The sequence below is a fragment of the Vombatus ursinus genome, unplaced genomic scaffold (genome assembly GCF_900497805.2).
Source record: "Vombatus ursinus unplaced genomic scaffold, bare-nosed wombat genome assembly UNPS02001287.1, whole genome shotgun sequence".
NCBI classification, from domain to species: domain Eukaryota; kingdom Metazoa; phylum Chordata; class Mammalia; order Diprotodontia; family Vombatidae; genus Vombatus; species Vombatus ursinus.
In genome coordinates, this window is record NW_020941065.1 from 8,306,612 (window position 1) to 8,327,900 (window position 21,289).

At 42.7% G+C, this 21,289-nt stretch overlaps 1 protein-coding gene across 1 annotated transcript in view; it reads left to right on the forward strand.

The window, feature by feature from the left end:
- CCDC60 (coiled-coil domain containing 60) overlaps window positions 1-21,289 on the forward strand; it is a 209,766-nt gene that overhangs the window by 106,460 nt on the left and 82,017 nt on the right. Inside the window, exon 3 of the mRNA XM_027865495.1 lies at window positions 439-515. Within this exon, the coding sequence (XP_027721296.1) occupies window positions 439-515 (77 nt within the window). The remainder of the gene's footprint in view (window positions 1-438; window positions 516-21,289) is intronic.

Here is a 21,289-nt window from a genome sequence, read left to right on the forward strand (position 1 = left end):
AAATCCTTCCCTCTGGTACTTCCTCTGTGGCCTTGGTCAAGTAATTTCTCATATTTAGGCCTCACTTTACTCATCTGTTAAAAAAAAAAAAGGACATTGAACTTGATGGCTTCTAAGGTCCCTTCTGGCTCTACCTCTGATTTTATATATGATTTTCAGGTGAATGGAGCTATGTAACTGATAGGATAAGACTTTGAGATTTCCATGAAAATTTCAATCAGTCCAATAGGAACCCTTGGTGTAGAGACTAATTAACATTTGGATAGACATGGGGGAGAAGTGGAGAGAGAATCTATGAAGGATATAACAAAGGACTGGGGTCTTTTACACTGTTTTAAATTTAGAATCTAAACCGGAGACAGTGACAATCTGGATCCAGCTGATAAACTTACATGGATACTATTTTTTTTCTCCTCCATTCTGATGATTTCCTATTAGGTTTCGGCACCTGGGCAGAGCTTTAGGTATATGGAGAAGGAAATCACAAACCTCAAGAGAGACCTCCTACATAGCCGGTAAGAGAACTCAGGGTGGTGGTAAGGCTGTGCCTTGAGGGCAGGGACAGCACCTGGCATATGGTGAGCACTGGATGGATGTTTTGAAATAGGTTGATTCCTCAAAACAACATTTATTTTTAATTTTCTAAAAATTAATATTTTATTAACGCCTTTCATTTTTATATCAGTAATGTCCAGATTTACCCTTTCCACCAAGAACCTAATTAGCTTTCCCTTGTAATAGACACAGTTAAGCAAAATCAGCCAACATGGTGACCATACCTGAGAGTATGGCAACATTCTGTACCCCTAAGCCCCTACTTCTCCACTGAACGGAAGGAGGTATGTTAGCTTTTCCCTAAAGCCAAGATCCTACATACATTTTTAGAAGACATGGACTGAAGATGGAAGCAATAAGAGGTAACAGAAGATGAATAAAAAAGCATGGGACAGTCTAATAAGGAAACCCAGAACGAATGAAAAGGTGTCAGAGAAATCTAGAGAGAGCTAAAAGTATTGGTTTTTCAACATCAAGGGAAAGAGAAGGAGCATAGAAGGGAGGGGAATGATGGAGATGATGATGATGATGATGATGATGATGATGATGATAATGATGATGATGGATTGTAGATAAGGTAGAGCTGCCCACCTTATTCTAGGAGCTTGTCCATGATATTTGGCTTCTATTTTTCTGCCAAAGAGAATTGTTTTTGGATTAGGAAGAACAGAATGAAAATGACTGATAGAGTTGATAGCCATCACAAGCAAGGAAGTAGGAATAGAACACCTAACTTCCCTAATAAGTGACCTTGGGCTAGTCATTTAACCATCCTGGGCCTCAGGTTCCTTATCTACAAAATGAGGAGGTTATGCTTACTGGCTTTTAAGGTCTCTGCTAGCATTATCTCTATAATCCTATAAACTGTTGATTATTGCATCCAGATCATCGTGACCCCATTTGGGGTTTTCTTGGCAGACACTGGAGTGGTTGTCCATTTCCTTCTCCAGCTCATTTTTCAGATGAGGAAAGTGAGGCAAACAGGGTTAAGTGACTTGCCCAGGGTCACACTGCTAGTAAGTGTCTGAGGCTGGATTTGAATTCAGGAAGATGCAACTTTCTGACTTGAGGCCTGAAGCTCTATGCATTATGGTGCCACCTAGTGGCCAATCCTATGAACTACGTAAATAATTGCTATTAAAAATTTGCAAAATGCTTTACAAATATCTAGTTATATGCTCACAACATCCCTGGGAAATAAGCACTATTATTATCCTCCTTCTACAGATGAGGAAACCAAGTCTGAAAGAGATTAAATGACTTGTCCAGTGTCACATAACTAGCAAATTACTTGAGACAGGATTTGAACTCAGTTATTACTACGTCCAAGTCCATTGTTTTACCCACCTAGCTGCCAACTCAAGGTCCTGGAAAATTTAGGAGACATGATTGTCCCATCACTGTCAGTGATATCTGAAAGATTCTGAAGAGCAAAGGAAGCCTCACTGGATTGGGGAAGGGCAAATGTTGTCCTGATTTTCTGTAAAGATGAGAATAACATCTATGAACAATAATAGCTCAACAAAATGAGGGGAGTTAAAGTGGATGACCTCTGAGATCTCCTCTCTCTGACAGTTCCCTGTCCTTGCCTGGGTTCAAGTCCTGTTTCTGATATCTACTACCTGTGTGACCTTAACAGGTCCTTCGAACTCCCTGGGCCTCAGTTTCCTCATCTGTAAAATCAGTGGGTTTAACCAGGTGGCTTCTCAGATCCCTTCCAGCTCCAGATCTGTGGTCTTTTATAAGATCTGTATTTGAATGGTACTATTTAATAATAATAACAATAATTTGTTGTTGTTGTTTGGTCATTTCAATCATGTCTGATTCTTTATGACCCCACTTGGGTTTTTCTTGACAAAGATACTGGAGTGGTTTGCCATTCCCTTCTCTAAAAATCAACTACAGATGCACAAGATAGGGCATGGGTAGCTAGGAAGTAGAAGGAAGGAAGGAAGGAAGTCAAAGGAAAGAAGGATGAGAAATAAAAGAAAGAAAGGGAAGGAGGAAGGAAATAAAAAGGAAGGAAGGAAAGAAGAAAGGAAGGAAATAAAGCAAAGGAAATTAGAAAAGAGAAAATATCTCAGGGTTTTAGGGACCAGCAAGTCACTAAAGGAGATAATACTTGTGAAGCTCAGTGCCTGGCTATGCAAATCAATGGAGAGAGCGCTGGACCTGGAGTCAAGAAGATATGTGTTCGAATTCAGCCTCTGACACTTAATAGCTATGTGACTCTGGGCAAGTCACCTAAACCTGTCTGCCTCAGTTTCCTCATCTGTAAAATCCAATTTGTCCAAGAACAGATTATTTCTAGCAATTTATATTCACTCTTTGAAAATGAACAAAACCAGGTTAATTTTCCATTCAAAAATAATTTGTGTTGTAGGGAAAAACGTTGTTAAAATATTCATCTTGGTTATTTCTGTGGCTTCAAAGTCCCATGCAGCCCTCTAGGTCCTTGAGTGTGGCCTTTTGACTAAGTCCAATTTTTTACAGAACAAATCCTTTTATTAAGGGGATTTGGTCTGTCAAGTTTGGATTCGGTCAAAGGCCTGCACTTGAGAACCTAGAGGGCCACGTATGGCTTTGAGGTTGCAGGTTCCCCAACCCTGTCAAGGAATGTACATTTTTACACTATTTTTTATACTATTACCCTTGAAGGGGGCATGTAGCAACTGCTCAATCTTTGACAATCTTGGAGTGAGAAGTTGCAGTTGAGTGATTAGAACAGATGCTAGATCATAAGGGGTTGAGAAGAGTGTGAGTTGAAAGACTGGAGGCGACTATAGCAGTTTTTTTTTTCTGGAGTTTCATCTATAATTGGAAGAGAGATTTAGGGCAGTAGCTTGGCAAGAAGGCAGAAACAGGGGCAGCGTTTTTAGGAGTGGGAGGACCTATAAGCTCTGCTCCTGGGGCAGGTTAAAGTTGGTGGATCCCTTGGATTCAGGCATGTGGAGAGGCCGGAACAGTATCCAAGCCAAGCCAAGTGCCAATGTGGTGAGCCCCTGAGCAAGCAGACGGCTGCCTAAATAGGGAGCAAACCAGGTCCGAAAAATAGAGCAAGAAATTATAAAGCTTCTGAGGGGCTGCTGCATTTCCAACTGAACAAGATATGAGGTTCAGACAATACCAGCGGATAGGAAGAGATTGACAATCACAAAGGGATGCTTCTCTGGAGAGGTGGGGGACTGGGTGTGGAACATTTCATATGGTGAATTGGTCAGTTTGATGAACTGAGGTTTGGTGTTTTTTTTTTCCTCTTTCTTTTTTATTCTCTGTGGTAAGGGAGAGCCTTCTGGATGGGCGAAGAGGGAGTTGGGAAATTAAGGTCATATAAAAACAAATTGAATAAAAATTTGAGATGAAAAGGAAATTGGAGGCGTAGAGGCAATGAGTGAAGGGGCAAGGTCCCAGAGAAAAGGAGGAAGGGGATCGAGGGCACATGGGGTTGGGCTGGCGTGATCAGCCCTGAAGGTAAAACAAAACATGTTTCCCCATAATGACTAGAGGGGGACAGAATCCCTGGCTGCTCATCTCAAGGGCACAGCCCCAGCTGAGCTCCGCCACCCCCATACTAACAATTAAATCCAAATTTAATGTCCCCTAAAATTGATACTCGGGTCTGCTAAAGATTCCAGCTCACACATCCACTTACAAGTAAGCAGAAGGTCAATGCCAGCCTTTTGGCAAGGGAAGCATGCTTGAAGAGGATCTTAAATCAGTTACAAAGTTAAACATCTTTCACTAAGTGAATAGCAGGGTTAGTTAGAGCGCTGAGCCTAGAGTCAGGAAGACTCCTCTTTGTGAGTTCAAATCTGACCTCAGACACTTACTAGCCAAGTGACCCTGTGCAAGTCACTTCACCCGGTTTGCCTCCATTTCCTCATCTGTAAAAGGAGATGGAGAAGGAAATGGCAAACCACTCCAGCATCTTTGCCAAGAAAATCCCAAATGGGATCACAAAGAGAGTTGGATATAACTGAACAACAACACCAATGATCCTTCATTAAGCATGATTTAGATGCTTAATCTCAGACATCTTCCTGATGACAGCAATGGTTTGAGACACCTGGTGCTAGTACTGTCTGGCCTCCTAGCTGTATGAGAAGGAGTATAATCCAGTAAGAAGCCTGCTGGATTTGCAGGCAGAGGAAATGGGTTCTTCTTACTACCTGTATGACATTGCCTCTCAGGGACCTCAGTTTCCAGACATCTTACAGATGAGAGAGACAATTTAATGAGAAAGTTGTAAAAGAGAAAACAAATGTTACCAGCAGTCAGATGCCCTGCAGGAGAACTCCTAAATGTCCCTGATATCTAAGAGATCAGTGACCTGGCTTTCAAAGGACATGACCCATTTCTGAGCAGAAAGAGACCTGTTTAATGGTAATAACCCTTTCGAAAAACATGTAAGCCATGGGAAGGACATTGAGATGCGTCTCTTGGCTTCAGACAAGCTATGTTATTAACTTGGATGCGATGTGCTTTAAAAAAAAAAAATCTGCCATCCCTTCCCTACCTAAACACCTCAACTATGTCCCAGATTGATTGAATACTTCAACTGTCCTTCCAACTCAGTAGCGCCCCTCCCTGTTTTCATGGCCAATTTCACACAGTGCTAAAAAGGATCAGCCCTAATGGTTTCCTCTTCACCTGTTCTCCCAGATGTTCTATTACGCTGAGCAATCTAGATAACACTTACAGTATCCACCCCACCTTTGTTGACATGGACATTGGTGGGGTGTGACTTGGAGTCAAGAGAGAGAGTGGGAATGCTGTGGAGTGAGATAACCACATGAGGCTGACTCTTTGGCCCATGACACATTTCCTCCAAAGCTTCTGCCGTTCTTTCATTTGAATATGTGTGGAGGTAAAAAAAAAAAGTTCTTGCAAGGAAACAGCAAGACATTGGACCTAAAGAGATGATTTAGCCACGGCAGGGTTTAGTTACAGGCGGCTGCAAATAAACGGAGACAAATTACCCCTGTCAGACCCCAGCAGGGGGCATATTAAGAGGATGTTTACAAGTTGCGTAGGCCTCACTTCTAAGCAACATTTGGTCAACAGCTAGAATGGAACCAAGACAGCTACAAAGAAAGAAGATAGATCCAGGAGAAGACTAAAGTAGCTCACTCAAAATTAAGGCACCGTTCAAGACAACATTTAATGCCCACTGTATGCTAGCTCATGTGCTATGGGGTTATAAAGAAATGTTGTTTCATCATATCCAACTCCTCATGACACCATTTTGGGTTTTCTTGGCAGAGATAGTGGAGTGGTTTGCCATTTCCTTCTCCAGCTCATTTTACAGATGAGCAAACTGAGGCAAACAGAGTTAAGTGACTTGTCTGGGGTCACACAACTAGAAGTGTCTGAGGCCAGATTTGAACTCAGAAAGGTGAGTCTTCCTGACTTCAGGCTAGGTGCTCTAGCTGCCTAGTGGTTCCTCATACAGCTAGGAGACTGTAAGCTCCTAGAGGGAAGGCATTGTCTTGTTTTATGTTTTTTTCTCTTTGTATCCTTAGCGTAATGAACAATATCTGACACATAGGAGAGATTTTCCTAAAGTGTAAGTCTGACTATGCCATTCCCCTGCTCAATAAACAATGAATAAATAATAATAAAAATTTAATGAATTAATAAATAAATGTGGCTCCCTGTTTCCTCTAAGATTAAAGATAAATGCCTCTGTTTGGTTTCTAAAGCTCTCCAGAACCTTCCCCCAACCCTTCTTCTCTAGGATCCAGCCAGCTTTGTCTCTTCTCTTGCCTTCACGTAGCACTCCATCTTCTGTCTCTGCCCCGGCTATCCCCCGTGCCTAGAATTCACTCCCCTTTTCAAGTCCATCTCTTAGAATCTCATTTCCTTCAGAGTTGTGCCCAAGTGACAACCTCTTACCAGGTCCTCCCAGCTACCAGAATTCCCCACCCCCCAAATTGCCTCGATTTGGAATGTATACGTTTTGCATGTCCTCACGTATGGACATTTGATCTCCCCTGACAAGACACTAACTTAGCTTCTTGAAGGCAGAAATTGTTTCAGTTTTGTCTTTGTGTACCCAGCTCAATGACTTGTATGTTGCAGTTCCTTTTTGATTGATTGGTTAATAAGTGTTTGTTGAATGAATGAATGAGACAAGACACAAAATATTAAATAACAATACAAGGGATGCCATGATCTGTCTTAGAGCTAGAAAAACAGCCTTAGATCACATAGTGACACACACACACACACACTCACTCACATATACACTCACACACACTCATGCACAAACACTCATAGTACATTCACACACATACACTCACACACACTCACACGTACATGCACACATGTGTGCAAACACACTCGTATACACGTGTGCACACATGCGTGAGTACACACACATACATTCACACACAAGCCATACACAAACACTCACAGCACATTCACACACACACACACACACACACACACACACCATCCCACAATTCACACAGACAGACACCAGACCCCAGATTAGAGCAGGAATTTGCTCATGATCGCACAAGGGGCCAGTAGCGGAGCCAAGAATAAAACCCACATCTCCCAATTCCCCTCCTTGGAAATTTTCCCCTACCTCATGCTGACCTTGGTGAGGGTGCTTCCATTCCATTCCACGTTGGCCTTGAATCTTTGCTCAGTGATACCGTGATTCAAAGTCAGTCTCTTCCCTCTCAGTCTCGCCCCCATGATCATGACCTCCCCATACCTGGAACCTCTCCTCTTCCATACTCAACCCTCATTCTCATCCCCAAGTCCAAAAATCCACTTTCCGATCTGTTTAGAATCATTCATTGCTATCACGTGGAAGGTCATTGGGTGGCAGACAGGCCAAGAAATCAACACAGTTAGTGAGATGTAAGCCTTTATAGAAAACCTTGGGATCCCCTAGCCAGAGTGGATATTAACGATTCCCCAGCATGTGCCATCAAGGCGAGCGTTTGGCTTTTTGTCCTTAGTTGGAATTTATGGAGCGAGCCTCCACACCCAAAGACCAAGTCATCACTGTAGGGCAGTAGCATCATCACGAAAGTTAATTTCATTTTTATTATCTCTGAGGTTGAGAGGATTTTTCTCTGGTGCTCAGGTTTCCCTTGGGTCTCTAACACCCCTGGTTAACTACAATTCTAGAGTCAGGTTTTCTTCTCTGACTTCCATGTATCAATGTCTGCTTCAAGTAATGTTCTCTCAGAGCTAGGAGGGAGCTTAGAGCCTACAATGTCAGAGCTGGGAGGGTCCTGAGAACAGGGGATGTCAAGGCTGGGAGGGGCCTGAGAATAGGGAGTGTCAAGGCTGGGAGAGGCCCTAGAACAGGGAATGTCAGAGCTGAGGGGGGTGGTGGAAGTTCAGGGAAAAATTGGTATACTGGTGTTTATGGTTTGGTTTTATTTTCATATGTGTATTCACCAGACCTTGGTTTGCAATTTGGCTTTGCTCCTTCCTGGCTATATGACCCTGGGGAAGTCATTTCCCCTCATCTGTGTCTCAGTTTCCTTCTCTATAAAAGGAAAGTATTGGACTGAATGATCTCTAAGGCTTTAAATTCTTTGTCTGTGAAAATGCTCTAAAGACAGGGAGAAATGTCATTTTTCTACAGTAGGGGAGGTATGATGGCATAGTGAAAAGATTGCTTGATTTGAGGCTAAAGGATGTGGCTTTGAGTGCTGGCTCTGATTACATACCACCTGTGTGCCCTTGGACAAACTCTCCATTTCCCTGGGCCCTATAAAATGAGGTGCTTGGTGTTGAGTGATTTCTATGGTTCCTTCCAACTCTAAATCTATGAGCCCAAAAAGGTCAGAGATTTTTCAGTACTTGCAGATAAAACCCTAACATCCTGGAGGAGCAGACTGGCTCCTTTACTGGGGCAGTTCATTTCCCTGAAAAGACTGATTTGTTGAAGAATTGATATGGCACCTGTAGTTAGACTAATACCTCTAGCAAGCTGGTTATATAGAAAGGTAGGTAGATTTGGGAACCTGGGTTCAAACCCTGCCTTTGTCACCTGTGTCTTCTAGGGCAAATCAATTCACTTTTCTGTGCCTCCATTTCCTCATCTGTAAAATGACTGAAGTTGGACTAAAATGCCCTCTAAGGTTCCTCCCAGCTCTGGATTTATGGTCCTATGAACGAATGAACAAATATTTGTTGAGCTCTTACTGTGTGCAAAGCATTGAGATACGAAAAGAAAAAGAGAGATAGTCCCTGCTATCAAAGAATTTAATTGGGAAAGACAACCCATAGGGGAGATTTTAGCTGCACAACATATGGAAAGGCCCCCAACTCCTGAGAGGTCAGCCATAGCCTGATGGCAGGCTCAAGGGGATGAAAGTTGTATTAGTAGGTCAGATGACAGTGATTTAAGGGTGTGGTAGGCACAGCTAGGTGGGGCCATAGTGCAGAGAGTCCTGGGCCTGGAATCAGGAAGACTCATCTTCCCGAGTTCAAATCTGGCCTCAGATACTTACCAGCTGTGTGACCCTGGGCAAGTCACTTCACCCTGTTTGCCTCAGTTTCCTCATCTGTAAAGCAAACTAAAGAAGGAAATGGCAAACTTCTCCATCATCTCTGCCAAGAAAACCCCAAATGGGGTCATGAAGAATCAGACACTACCAGAACATCAAGAAAAGTACTCATTCATTGATTGTTGATTGATTGATGACTTCTGAGATCCTATCTAGCCACCAAATGATCTATAATCTCATCAATAAGAGCATTCTCTACAATGATGGAAATCACAACCCTGCCCCTAGTCCTACCTCATTCTGGGCAGTACTTATCCATAGCCCCTTGCAAGCTCCCACCCTCCCCACTAGGGGTCATCCTCTAACTCTCAGACCATCCCTTGGGCCATCACCCTGCCATGACTGACCCATCTTTCTCTGCCATCATCTATCTGATGACATCATTCTTTGTAATGGAATTTTGTAATTTCTTTTTTTGAAATGTGATACAACCAGCTTACACTTACCACACACCCTTCCGCTACCATTCAGGTAATGCCCATATTCATCTCTTCAGAGATGGTAGTGTTCCCTGACCCAACACATCAGAATATCTGCTTCCCAAGTGAAAGCCATACAGAGACAGCATCATGCTGAATGCCAATTAATTCTAAATTTGTTCCTATCAGGGTTGTTGAACAATGCATTATAGTAATGGATGTAACCACGTATTTTACATGAAGACTTTAATTCTCCACTTAAAGAACATTTTACCCATTTTAAGACATATAATTTCTAATTCCCACCCTACACACACACACACACACACACACACACACATAATGTAGAAAATCTCTCTTCCCCAAAGGGGTTTAAGGGATTTGACTTGAACTAGAATCTTCAAATCCAAAATTAAACTCTTCTCCTTCCAGGGTCAAAATTTTCTGAACTGGGAAATTTCCAAAATTCCTCCAGTATTTAAAGTTTTCAGGGGTATAGATAGCTTTATAATAGTTAAAATTAAGGTAAACTGAGGCACAATGTTCCAAGCATCATCAATTTACTAGGAATGTGCAGATTTACCAAAAATAGGATCTCAGCTTCCTCCGCAAATCTAAGACCCTAAGTGAGGGGAATAGCTCTCTCTTTTATAGTTTTGGGGAGTACAGAACAAAGAACAGGACTTCATAGGTAAGAAACAAGTCATGATTGGTGAAAAGAGTTTGATATCATGAATGGCAAAATCAATATGATTGGTTTCAGACCTGAGGCATGGGGGATGATATGATTGGTTGGAAACTGGGAATAGGGGCTAGTAACAACTTCTTCTTTCTCTCTTGTGACTAAGAAACGTTCATTGTTTGTGTCCAGCTGCAAGGTTAGAGACAGTGGACCAGACTTCTTTAGAAAACAAGCCAGAAATCCTTGAAACATAGCTTGTTGGTGGAAAGACATTAGCCCAGACTCCCTGGTGTCTACCCACATCCTTCAGGGATAACAGAGTTCCTTGAGTCAAGAATAGATCAGTGATTCATAGGAGAACTGGATTTCTAAATTAACTCATTACAAGCCAGCTAAATCTCTGTACAGTTCAGAGACAAAGAACCATGACTTAGGCAATCACAAGACAAAAATTGGGTCAATTAAAAGAAGACACAGAATCAATCTGATCATTTCAATTGTAGAGTTAGCCAGTCAGTGGATAAACATTTATTATGTACCTATTATGTGCCAGCTACTGTGCTAAGCTACAAAAAGAGCCAAAGACGGTTTCTGCACTCAACAAGCCTACAATCTAACAACAAACAAGGTATATACAGAATAAATAGTAAATAGTCAATAGAAGGAAGGTAATAGAATTAAGAGGGTTTAGAGAAGTTCAGAATCAAACAGACTTTTCTTTTCCTGATCCAATCAGAGGTTCCAACTTCAGCATGTAAACAAATTTCATTTGCACATTATTTCTGTCAGTTGACTGATTCTGTGACTTTTTCTTATCTATAAAGATATGACTGCCTAGAACATCTTCATTGAGGTGGGGGAGGGGGCTGGATTCCACCCCTTACACCAAGATGGTGAAGGGCTAATAAGTCACACTTTTCAAGAAGGAGGTGATGGAAATGAGGATGTTTAGTCTGGAGAAGTGAAGGCATGATGGCTATCTTCAAATATTTGAAGTATTTGAAAGAGGGATTAGCTTTTTTCTACTTGAACCCATAGGGAAGAGAAGGAAGTGATGAGTAGAACTTTCAGATTCTTCAAATACTCTAAGTGTATAGGAAAAAAGTACAAGATCATAACCTCAGAGTTGAAATGAATTTTGTTGGCCATCTGGTTCAAACTATATGTGAACAAGAGTCATTCACAGAATCATAGATTTAGAGTTGGAAGGCATGTGAGAGGCCATAGAAACCAACTCTACTCATTTGAGAGATTAAGGAAACTGAGTTCTCTGAAAGTAAAGTGATGATCTCAAGGAGACACAAGAAACAAGTAGATGATCTTGGATTCCAACCCAAGTCTTTTGATTTCACATCCCCTGGGAGGGTAAGAGGGAGAGGGCTTTTGAAAAAAATCCTTTAACATCTTCATCAAGTGGCAAAAGACAGCCCCTGCCCTCAAGGAGCCTACAGTCTAATGGGGGAGACAAAATGCAAACAAGATATAGACAGACTAAACTGGAGATAATTAACAAAGGTAAAAGACTAGGTTATCATCAATATTTTGGCAAGACACCACAGTTTTCTGATACACAAACCAATTATCAGCAAAACCAGACTTGCCCTCTACTCTAGAACCCATGGCTTCAGCAGCATTTATCTGGACTGATAGCGGCACCTTTCCTAGACCTGATTTTAAGGACTTTTCAGAATTCATTTATTCAACAAACTTCTTTATGATGTTATTGGATAATAGATCAGAGCTCTAGAACTGGAAGGGAACTTAGAGGCCATCGAGTTCAACCCTCTCATTTTACTGATGAGGAAATTGAGACTGAGATGGGTTAAGTGGCTTGCCCAGGGTTATCCAGCTAGCAAGTGTCAGAGGTGGGATTTGAACACAGGTCTTCCTGACTTCATGTCCAGTATTCTATCCACTACCCACTGTGGTCTCTCTTGCTGCAGATAGCTAATTTAGAAAAGATACTCCATGCTCTCAAGAAGACTGAATTAAACAAAGCATCATCATAAATATTAGAACAGACCTACCAATAATGTTGTGATGAAAGGTTTCACCTTATCCAATCAACACTTAAAGGATTCATGATTTCATCTTCATAATTACTCTTCCAGGAACACGTTTCATATCTCCTACTCAACATGACTTGCTTCGGTCAAAAATACTCATCACCTGCAGAACAACATACAGGTGTGACAAGCCAGCCCTCCACGTAACTCAGCTATTCCCCAGACATCACCAGGTCATCCTTCATTTTCTTTTGGTCAAGTTTTTTCTTACTACTCTTCCTTTTCCTTCTCTCTTCTGTTATGAACCAGAGACTGTTGGCGTCAATGTTTAAAATGTTTGACATTCAGTCTATAGCAATATTTTTCCTCTCCCTCTCTAATTCAATTCAATTCAATAAACATTTTTTAATCAACTGCTAGATGCCAGGTACTATACTAAGTACTGGGGATACAAATAAAAAAAAAGATAATCCTTGCCCTCAAGAAGCTTACAATCTAACTGGGGAAGACAGCACACAAAAGGAGGTAAAAAATTGTGTGCACCAGGGGATAGCGGTGCTGATGGAAAGTAGAGTCTTACTGGAGACATTCAGATCTAGCCCTTCAATCAGAGAAGAAATACAACTGAGGAAGCTGAGAAGGTATTGAGTATCAAAAACTGGGTCAATCCACTTGGTCATGAGATTTCAGGTTCCAATTTCAGATTTTAGAAATAAGCACCTGAATATGATATTGAGAAGGCATTCAGTTGGTAAATCAGAGAAACACAATCACTCCTCCCTAAACACACACAATGTTGACTTTAGCCCTCATGTCTGCTTGTAGCATCATAGGTTTTGAGCTGGAAACAACATTAGCAATGGTCTAGCCTAACTTCATTATTTTACAGAAGAAGAAACTGAGGCAGAGAGGGGAAGTGTTTTTTATGAGTCAGAAAAATGACTGAACAACAACCAAACATTTTGCTCTATAAATGTTATCTCATTCAGACCTCACAACCACCCTGGGAGACAGTTGCTATGATCATCCCCACTTTATAGTGGAAGAAACAGAGGCACAGAGAGGTTAATTGACCTACCACACAGCCAGTCACACAGTAAGTGTCTGAAGCTGGATTTTAGCTCAGGGTCTCCCTGACACCGCCAGGCCCAGCACTCTCTCAGCCAGCTAGCACCCTCAACAAGTCAATCAAGCATTTATAAAGTGCCCTGCTGCGTGCCAGGCACCGAGTTGGGTGCTGGGAGTGCTAAGGCAAGAATGAAAGTCCCTATCCTCAAGGAGTTTACATTCTTTCATCAATTGATCAACAGGTGTTTCTGAAGCACCTACTATGTGCTGGGTGGCAGAGCTGTCACAACAAACACAGGATGGGTCAGGAAAGGCACCTGAAGCAGATAGCACCTGAACAGAGCCTACAATGAAGCTCAAGATGCTAGGACCTAGGAGAGTGGAGGGAGAGCATTCCAGCCCCGGGGGAGGGTCTGGGCCAAGGCTTTCTGGCTCTACAGGAGGGAAGGTGGTGCTGCTGTTCTGTGGATTAATCATGTCAGACTCTTCCTGGCCCCATTTGGGGTGTTTTTGGCAAAGATACTTTTTCTTCTCCAGCTCATTTTACAGATGAGGAAACTGAGGCAAACAGGGCTAAGTGACTTGCCCAGGAAGTGTCTGAGGCCGTATTTGAACTCAGGTCCTTCTGACTCCAGGTCAGGCACTCTACCCACTGGGCCACCTACCTGCCCCAGAGGGGAAATGTGTAGAAGAGATAAGACCTCTATCTCTTCTGCATATAACTGGCCCTATCTGAATTAAAGTCAATATTGCTAAGGCAGAGATTTGGCATTTTCTGGGGGAGTGGGCTTCCCAAAGGGCCTCAGGGTGTGTCTAGGCAGGAGAGAGGACAGCAGGCCAATGGTACTAGAAGAGGACAAGTAACATGGAAAAGACAGGATGACATGGAGGGACTTGTCACAATTTTCTCTGCCTGGAGCCACCAGGAGCATGTCAGATATCTCTGTCTCCCAGGAACAGCCAAGAAGGGACAGCTTTTGAGTTGCAGACTCACAAGGGAAGAGAAGGTATTTCTCCGTCCTTGCCTGACTCACATTTTCCTTTGCATAAATTCTTCTGTTTGGAAAAATAAAAATAAAAAAGTCACCCCAGAGCACTTACAAATCCCAGGCTGCCAGGAAGTGGGGCCCATATGTCTCCCCGCATCACATCTATCCAATAGAACAGCACAGCGAAACACATCAAACAGCTGTCAAGCCGGCCCTTCCCCTGATTCCGGGCTCTATTTTTGTGTCTGAAATGAGAAGCTTGGTCTTTTTTTCCTGGCCCCCTCCCAGCCCCACCCCACTTCCTTAAAACCTCCTGAAGAGAGAGCGGTTCTGAAAAGGCTCTCGTGGTGCTAATGTAGTTGTCATGTCTGGACTGACAGATGCATGAAGAGCAAGTTACTCCCTTTCCATTTAGTCATTAAAAGGGAAAAGGGAAAAGGGAAGGGGTGATGGGCCGTGTAGCATTTTTCTATTTTAAAAATATACCAAACTGGTTAATCTTGGGACTGAAATGTGCCAGAGGAAGCTTCTAGAATGTCTCAGACTATTATGTAACAGAGACAGAGAGATGATAGCTAGACAGGGAGGTAGATAGGAGAGACAGACAGGCAGAGACAGGTAGATGGATAGGGAGAGAAAGAGAGGAGGAAGGGAGAGAGAGAAAGAGAAGGGAAAGAGATTGATCAATGGATGAAAGATAGAGAGAGAGAGGGAGAGAGAGAGAGAGAGGATGGAAGGATGGATAAATGCCTAGATGGAGAGAAGGAGGGAGAGATGAGAGAATGATGGATGGATGAATAGATGATAGATGGAGAGGGAGAGAAAGAGATGAGACAAAATGGTGGATGAATGGATAGGTAGATGGATGGATGGATGGACAGATAGATAGATAGTAGATAGATGGAGAGGCAGAGACAGACATGGGGATCCCCAGGGGCCCCTGTGAGATTCATCTCTGCTGTTTATTCCTGTAAGGACCTTAAAGGCAGTTGAGTGTCACTCACTCAATTCAATTCAACAAAAATTTATCAAGCACCTACTATGTACCAGGCACTATGTTAGATGATATGAATACAATGACAAAAAATAAGAACCATTCTTGCCTTCAGCGAGCTTTCCTTCTACTGGCTGCCCCCCTAGGTTATGGATAGATTCTAATATCAGGGGTGTGTGTGTGTGTGTGGTCCATCAATCAACTATCTCAACTCAGCCCCCACCACCTGCCATGCCTTCCTTCCCTTCACAGCCATCAGTCAAAATACTATGCACCAAAATATCTTTGTCTTAGCAGTTTAACCAGATCAAAGAAAATAAAATGTAAAAGTATTGATTGTATGTCTCATAGGGTTGGTATTTCATTCTGATCCCAGACCTAATTCCTTCTAAAGCACAAATTCTTTCTTGGATGGACTTTCTCCCTCCCCCCCCCCCCACTTCTGTCTCTGACTATATTTCTCTATGTGTGTGTCTGTGTTTCAAGCTCTGTCTCTGTCTCTATCTCTTTCTGTCTCTCTGACTCTCTATCTCTGTGTCTCTGTGTCTCCCTCCCCCCTCTCCAGTTCCCTTCAAAGCACAGCTCAGTCATTCCCTCCTTTCTTGACTCCCCACCCACCGGCTAGTGCTCCCTCCCAAATTACTTTGCATCTTCTTATACCCACACACATTGTTTCCTCTGATAAACTGGAAGCCTCTTGAGGGGGCAGGCTGTTTTAGGTCTTGTCTTTTTGCCCCAAACCTGGCACATAGTAGGACCTTAATAAATGTTTATTGATCCATTGGCTCAGTCTGAGTTGATGCCCTGACTAGACTCAACATTTACAGAATCAGTGCCTTCCCATTGGCTTGCAATTCACTTTGCCTCAGGGTCCAAGGATGGTGAGAAGCTGAAGAGGGAGGGGGTCAGGAAAAGGAGAAAAGGCCACGAGAGCCATATCCGGCTCACTAATGAGGAAGGTAGGATGCTGATCTGCCAATATTAGTTTTTCAATGAAGTTAAGACTTCCTAATAACTGTTGCCTAGGAACCAAGATCACTGTGGCTTTTTGCTGCCTGACAGAAATCGCTCTAATTAGCACACAGATAGGACCATCTCTGCTGTGTGTGTGTGTCTGTGTGTCTGTGTGTCTGTGTGTGTGTGTGTGTGTGTGTGTGAGGGTGTACACACGCAGATGTATGTGTTGTGTTTTTTCCCCAGAAGAAAAATGTACCTTTTATATGAATGATGATTCACATTAATTAGGTGGTAGCCTTGGGCAAAAGTACCAGCAAACATCAGGTGGCCTGAGTCATTATCTCTGTCATCATCTGCAGAAGCAAAGTGGCCCTTTTGAGGTTCCATCCTCATTTCTGCTGTTCAGCTTGAGGCATTTTTCAATGGCAAAGTATACCTGTGGGTGGGCACCTGTTCGAATGACTGCATCTAGGTGTGCCTAGTGGTCATTGGCCAATCTGTTCGTTACATTGTGTGTATAAGGCTTTCAAGTTTGCAAAGATGTGGTGATAACTTTGTAAGGTAGGTGCTATTATTACCTCCATTTTACAGATGAGGAAACTGAGGCAGACAGAGGTTAAGTGACTTGCCCAAGGTCACATGGTTGGGAGGATTAGAACTCAGGTCTTCCTGACTTCACACGCAGTGGTCTATCTACCAAACTATCTATGCATGTATCATTGTTTGTCAAGTACCACTCTATAGCCCCTCTCAGCTCCATTCCGTCTCACCATTCACATGGCTAGTCTCCCATGGTCAGGTGGTCATTGCTTCTGACCTGGACTATTGGAATGCACGGAAATACAGTGATATAAATAACACAGATCAACTGATGTCTTAGAAATAATTGACTAAGGGAAGTCTTCCAAGGCTGTCTGGATGGCCACTTGCAAGCCCTCTAACTTGATGATGAATGAAGTTTCTCTCCCTCAACCCTCTACCATTTCATCTTCTACATGACTGCCACAGAGATATTTCTAAAAACAAAGGACTGGCCATGTCATTCCATCACTCAAGAAGCTTCTTTGGCTCCCCATTAACCTAAAGGATAAAATGTGAGAGCCTCTGTTTGTCCTTTAAAAATCCATCAATATCTGTCACTACCTCTTTGACTTTGGGCAAATCACCGGACCTCCTTGGGTGCCAATTTCCTCAGCTATAAAACGGAAGAGTTTGGACAAGGTGATCTCTAAGATTCTTTGCAAGTCTAGTTTTATGATCCCATGATCCACTCCTTCCAGATTGATTTCTCATGACTCCCTAGCGTATATTTGCATTTCTGGCCCAAATGCCCTCTTGCAGTCCCTCCATAGAAAGTTTTCTATCTCCTTCCTCCTTTTCATGGGGTGATGCTTCTTCTCCTCTCTTCCATCCCTTGGGATCCCTTGCTCCCTTCAAGGTAAAGCTTTGAGCCACCTTCCACATGACAATTTTCCTTGTCCACCAGGAAATCACTTGTATATATTTTTATATTTACTTATATATATATATATATATGTATGTATGTATATGTTTACTTTTCTATGCACATGCTAACCTCCCTAACCTCCTCCTAGAACATAAACTTCTTGAAAAGGTTTGGCTTTGAATCCCCGGCACCTAGCATGGGACCTGCATACAGTAGGCACTTGATAAATGCATACTAAAGGAACAAAATGAATGGGTACGTTGTGATAAAGAGAGGAGGGGGCTTTGTTCCCAAAGCCTTCCCATCAACTGAAGCATGACACATTGTGACACCGAGAAGCCAGATGATGAATGACGAAGCCTGAGTTCTCTTTGGAAATTTAAGCAATGCTAACAGTCATCTCGGCGATGTCAGCTGGGAGCTCGTGCTATCTTAATGGGGGAGAAATGACTTCCCAGCGCAATGCATGGAGTCTGTTTCATTTGATTATTTTCCCCACAATGCTGACATTTTCTAGTTCCCCAATGAGGGTTAGGGGGAAGGAGGAGGAGGGAGAGAAAGGGAATCAATCATTTCAAAGTTATCATTTGATCTGTGCTACCTATATCATTCCATTTCTAAGCATTGAAAAGAGCTGGGAATGAGATTTGCTACCTGATTGACAGAATGCCAGAGCCTTAGGGGCAATTTTTATGGAGGTTTTGCATGTGTGGATGTTACAAAGAGAAAGAATTAGGCTCCATGAGTCCTTTGTCAGTATTAGGGTAGTGGGAGGGAAAAATTATATGTACGTATAGATAGATAGATAGAGGGCACAGGGTGAGTTGAAGATGAAAGGGTGATATTTGGAAAATAAAATTAAGGGGTGAGAGAGGATTATACTGGGAGAAGGAGAAAGGGAAAAGTAGAATGAGGCAAAATATCTCACATGAAACAGACAAGAAAAGGCTTTTACAGTGGAGGGGAAATGGGGGAAGGTGAAAGGGAATGAGTGAATATTATTCTCATAGAATTTGGCTTAAGGAGGGAATAACATACACAATGGGGTATGGAAATCTATCTTACCCTACGGGAAAATAAGGGGGAAAGGGGACAAGAGAGCAGGGGGTTGATAGAGGGGAGGGCAGATTGGGGGAGGGGATAATCAAAAGCAAACACTTCTGAGGAGGGACAGGGTCAAAAGAGAGAATAGAATAACTGGGAGGAGGATAAGATGAAGGGAAATATACTTAGTTTTTCACAACAGGACTACTATGGAAGTATTTTGCATGACTACACATCTATAACGCATATCGAGATGCTTGCCTTTTCAATGAGGGTGGGTGGGGAGGGAGGAAGAAAATTTGTAACCCCAAGTTTTAAAAACACATGTTAAAAATAAATAAATAAATAAATAAAATTTAGTTCAAAATTAAAAAAAAATAAGAAAAAAAAGTACCATCTAAATGCCAGCTTTTAATGTCGTTATCCATGGTAAGGTTTGCGGACCCTCTGAATTAAGAACTACACAAAACTTCTGCACTGGTGTGTGTCATTAAGAGATGCTGACTGGTAATAGCCACTGATCCTAGAGGCAGGCCTTACTGGGGCAATCAATCAGTATACATTTATTAAGCACCTACTATATGCCAGGCATGGTGCACCTAGGTAGCACAGTGGATGGAGCGCTGGGCTAGGAATCAGGAAGACTTATTTTCCTGGGATTGAATCCAGCCTCAAATACTTACTAGCTGTGTGACCCTGGGCAACTCACTTCACCCTGTTTGCCTCAGTTTCCTTATCTGTCAAATGATCCAGAGAAGGAAATAGAAAATTACTCTGGGATCTCTGCCAAGAAAATCCCAAATGGGGTCAGGAGAGTCAAACAGAACTGAAAAACAACTGAACAACAAACATTCCAGGCAGCATGCTGAGTGCTTGGGATATGTAACCTAAAATGAATCAGTCTCTTCCCTTAAGGTGCTACTATTTTATCAGACAGGAAGCAAATTTCTTTCCCCAACTCTTTGCAACACAGAGAAATGAAATGATCAGAATTTGGTTGTCTAAGAACTAACTGACCCAGACTTCCAGCCCAGATGGGCACCTGAGCAGGTGACAGGCTACCCAGTTCCCACATACCTAATTCGGAAAAACCCTGAAGTTCCCAGAAGACCAAATGATGATCAAGATATCACATGAGAAACTAGAATAAGTGACATCTTCCACCCCAAAACTGCACTAAAAAAACTAAGCTGAAGCCCAACGACAAATAGCAGAGCACAACCCCCAAGTCAAGCAAGTAACAACCCCACCAGAGATCTCCAAGGATTGCAACACTCTGTCACAGGCAGCAATAGCTAAGGGTCTCCTCTGAGAAAGCCCTGGCCCCAGAGAACTGTGTCTGGCTGCAACTCATCCTTGTTGACATGCTTTCCCCATGTGGTCAGTTCCTAGCACTCAGACCAGGACAACCTAGACCCAGAGACACTAAGATCTCTAACACTCTATTCCAAGATACCAGAGCAGGCCCTGAAAATCCAGTGCTATGAACATCCAAGATCAGGGAGAGGGGGAAAGGGGGACAAATCTTGGGAGAGAAGGTCAATGCACAAACTCAAGCAGGAGATTCAACATGAAACTAAGCAGGACTGGTTTCCCCACCCCAAAATGCAACATGGAGAAGAGCTGGCCCTCCTGGCACAAAGCCCCAATTCAGGAATTAAACCTGGAGAGATGCGCAAATCAAATCATTTGCAAATCTAACTAGAGCAACTGCTGTCAGAGACTGGAAGGGGTGGGGTGGGGCATGCATATGTAAGTGAATGAATGATTGATTGATTTCATGGAGCTCATGGTGTGAATTGTTCCTTCTGAAAAAAAGAAATCTTTGATGCTCATCATCATGATTATTTTTAATGGCAGAAAAGATGCCTGGATACTTCAAAGATCTAAGGTGTTGTAGGTGTGGACACCTCCTGTAATAACATAGGTCATGACCCCTTGATCACTTAGTAGATAGATGTTGTTTGAGAATTGCCATGGCCAAAAAAAAAAAAGTCATCCCCTGGGTTCAAATGGTGATAATCCTCTGGAGCTATCTAGCCATGACCTTGGGTGACAGGTAGACAATCCATCGCCAGTATCTATTCAAAGCCTTTCTGGCTTGTTGGGACCTATCAGGATACAAAGACAAAATTTGTAGTCAGAGGAGCTGGAACTAAGTCCTGACTCTGCCATGTACTGCCTATGTGACCTGGGACAAATCATGTTACTTCTCTGGGTCTCCGTTTTGTCATGAGCAAACTGAGGTGGTTTGATTTGATAGCCTTCCATCTCTAAGTGTGCTTCAATTCATTCTGGATTAAATATCTAGCTCTCCTTTTACAGCCGCTTCTTTGTTTTGTGCTCACAACAAACCTGAGAGGTATTTGTAATACCATAGACAGATGAGGAAACAGAGGAACAGAAGGTCTCATGGGATTTGGAACTAGAAGGGACCTTAGCAATCATGATTTCCAGCCCCCTCATTTTACAGAGACAAAAAATGACACTCAGTCTCCAGACTCTGTCCCTTTTCACTGACTCTCTCCCATGCCTAGCTCTCTCTCTCTCTCTCTCTCTCTCTCTCTCTCTCTCTCTCTCTCTCTCTC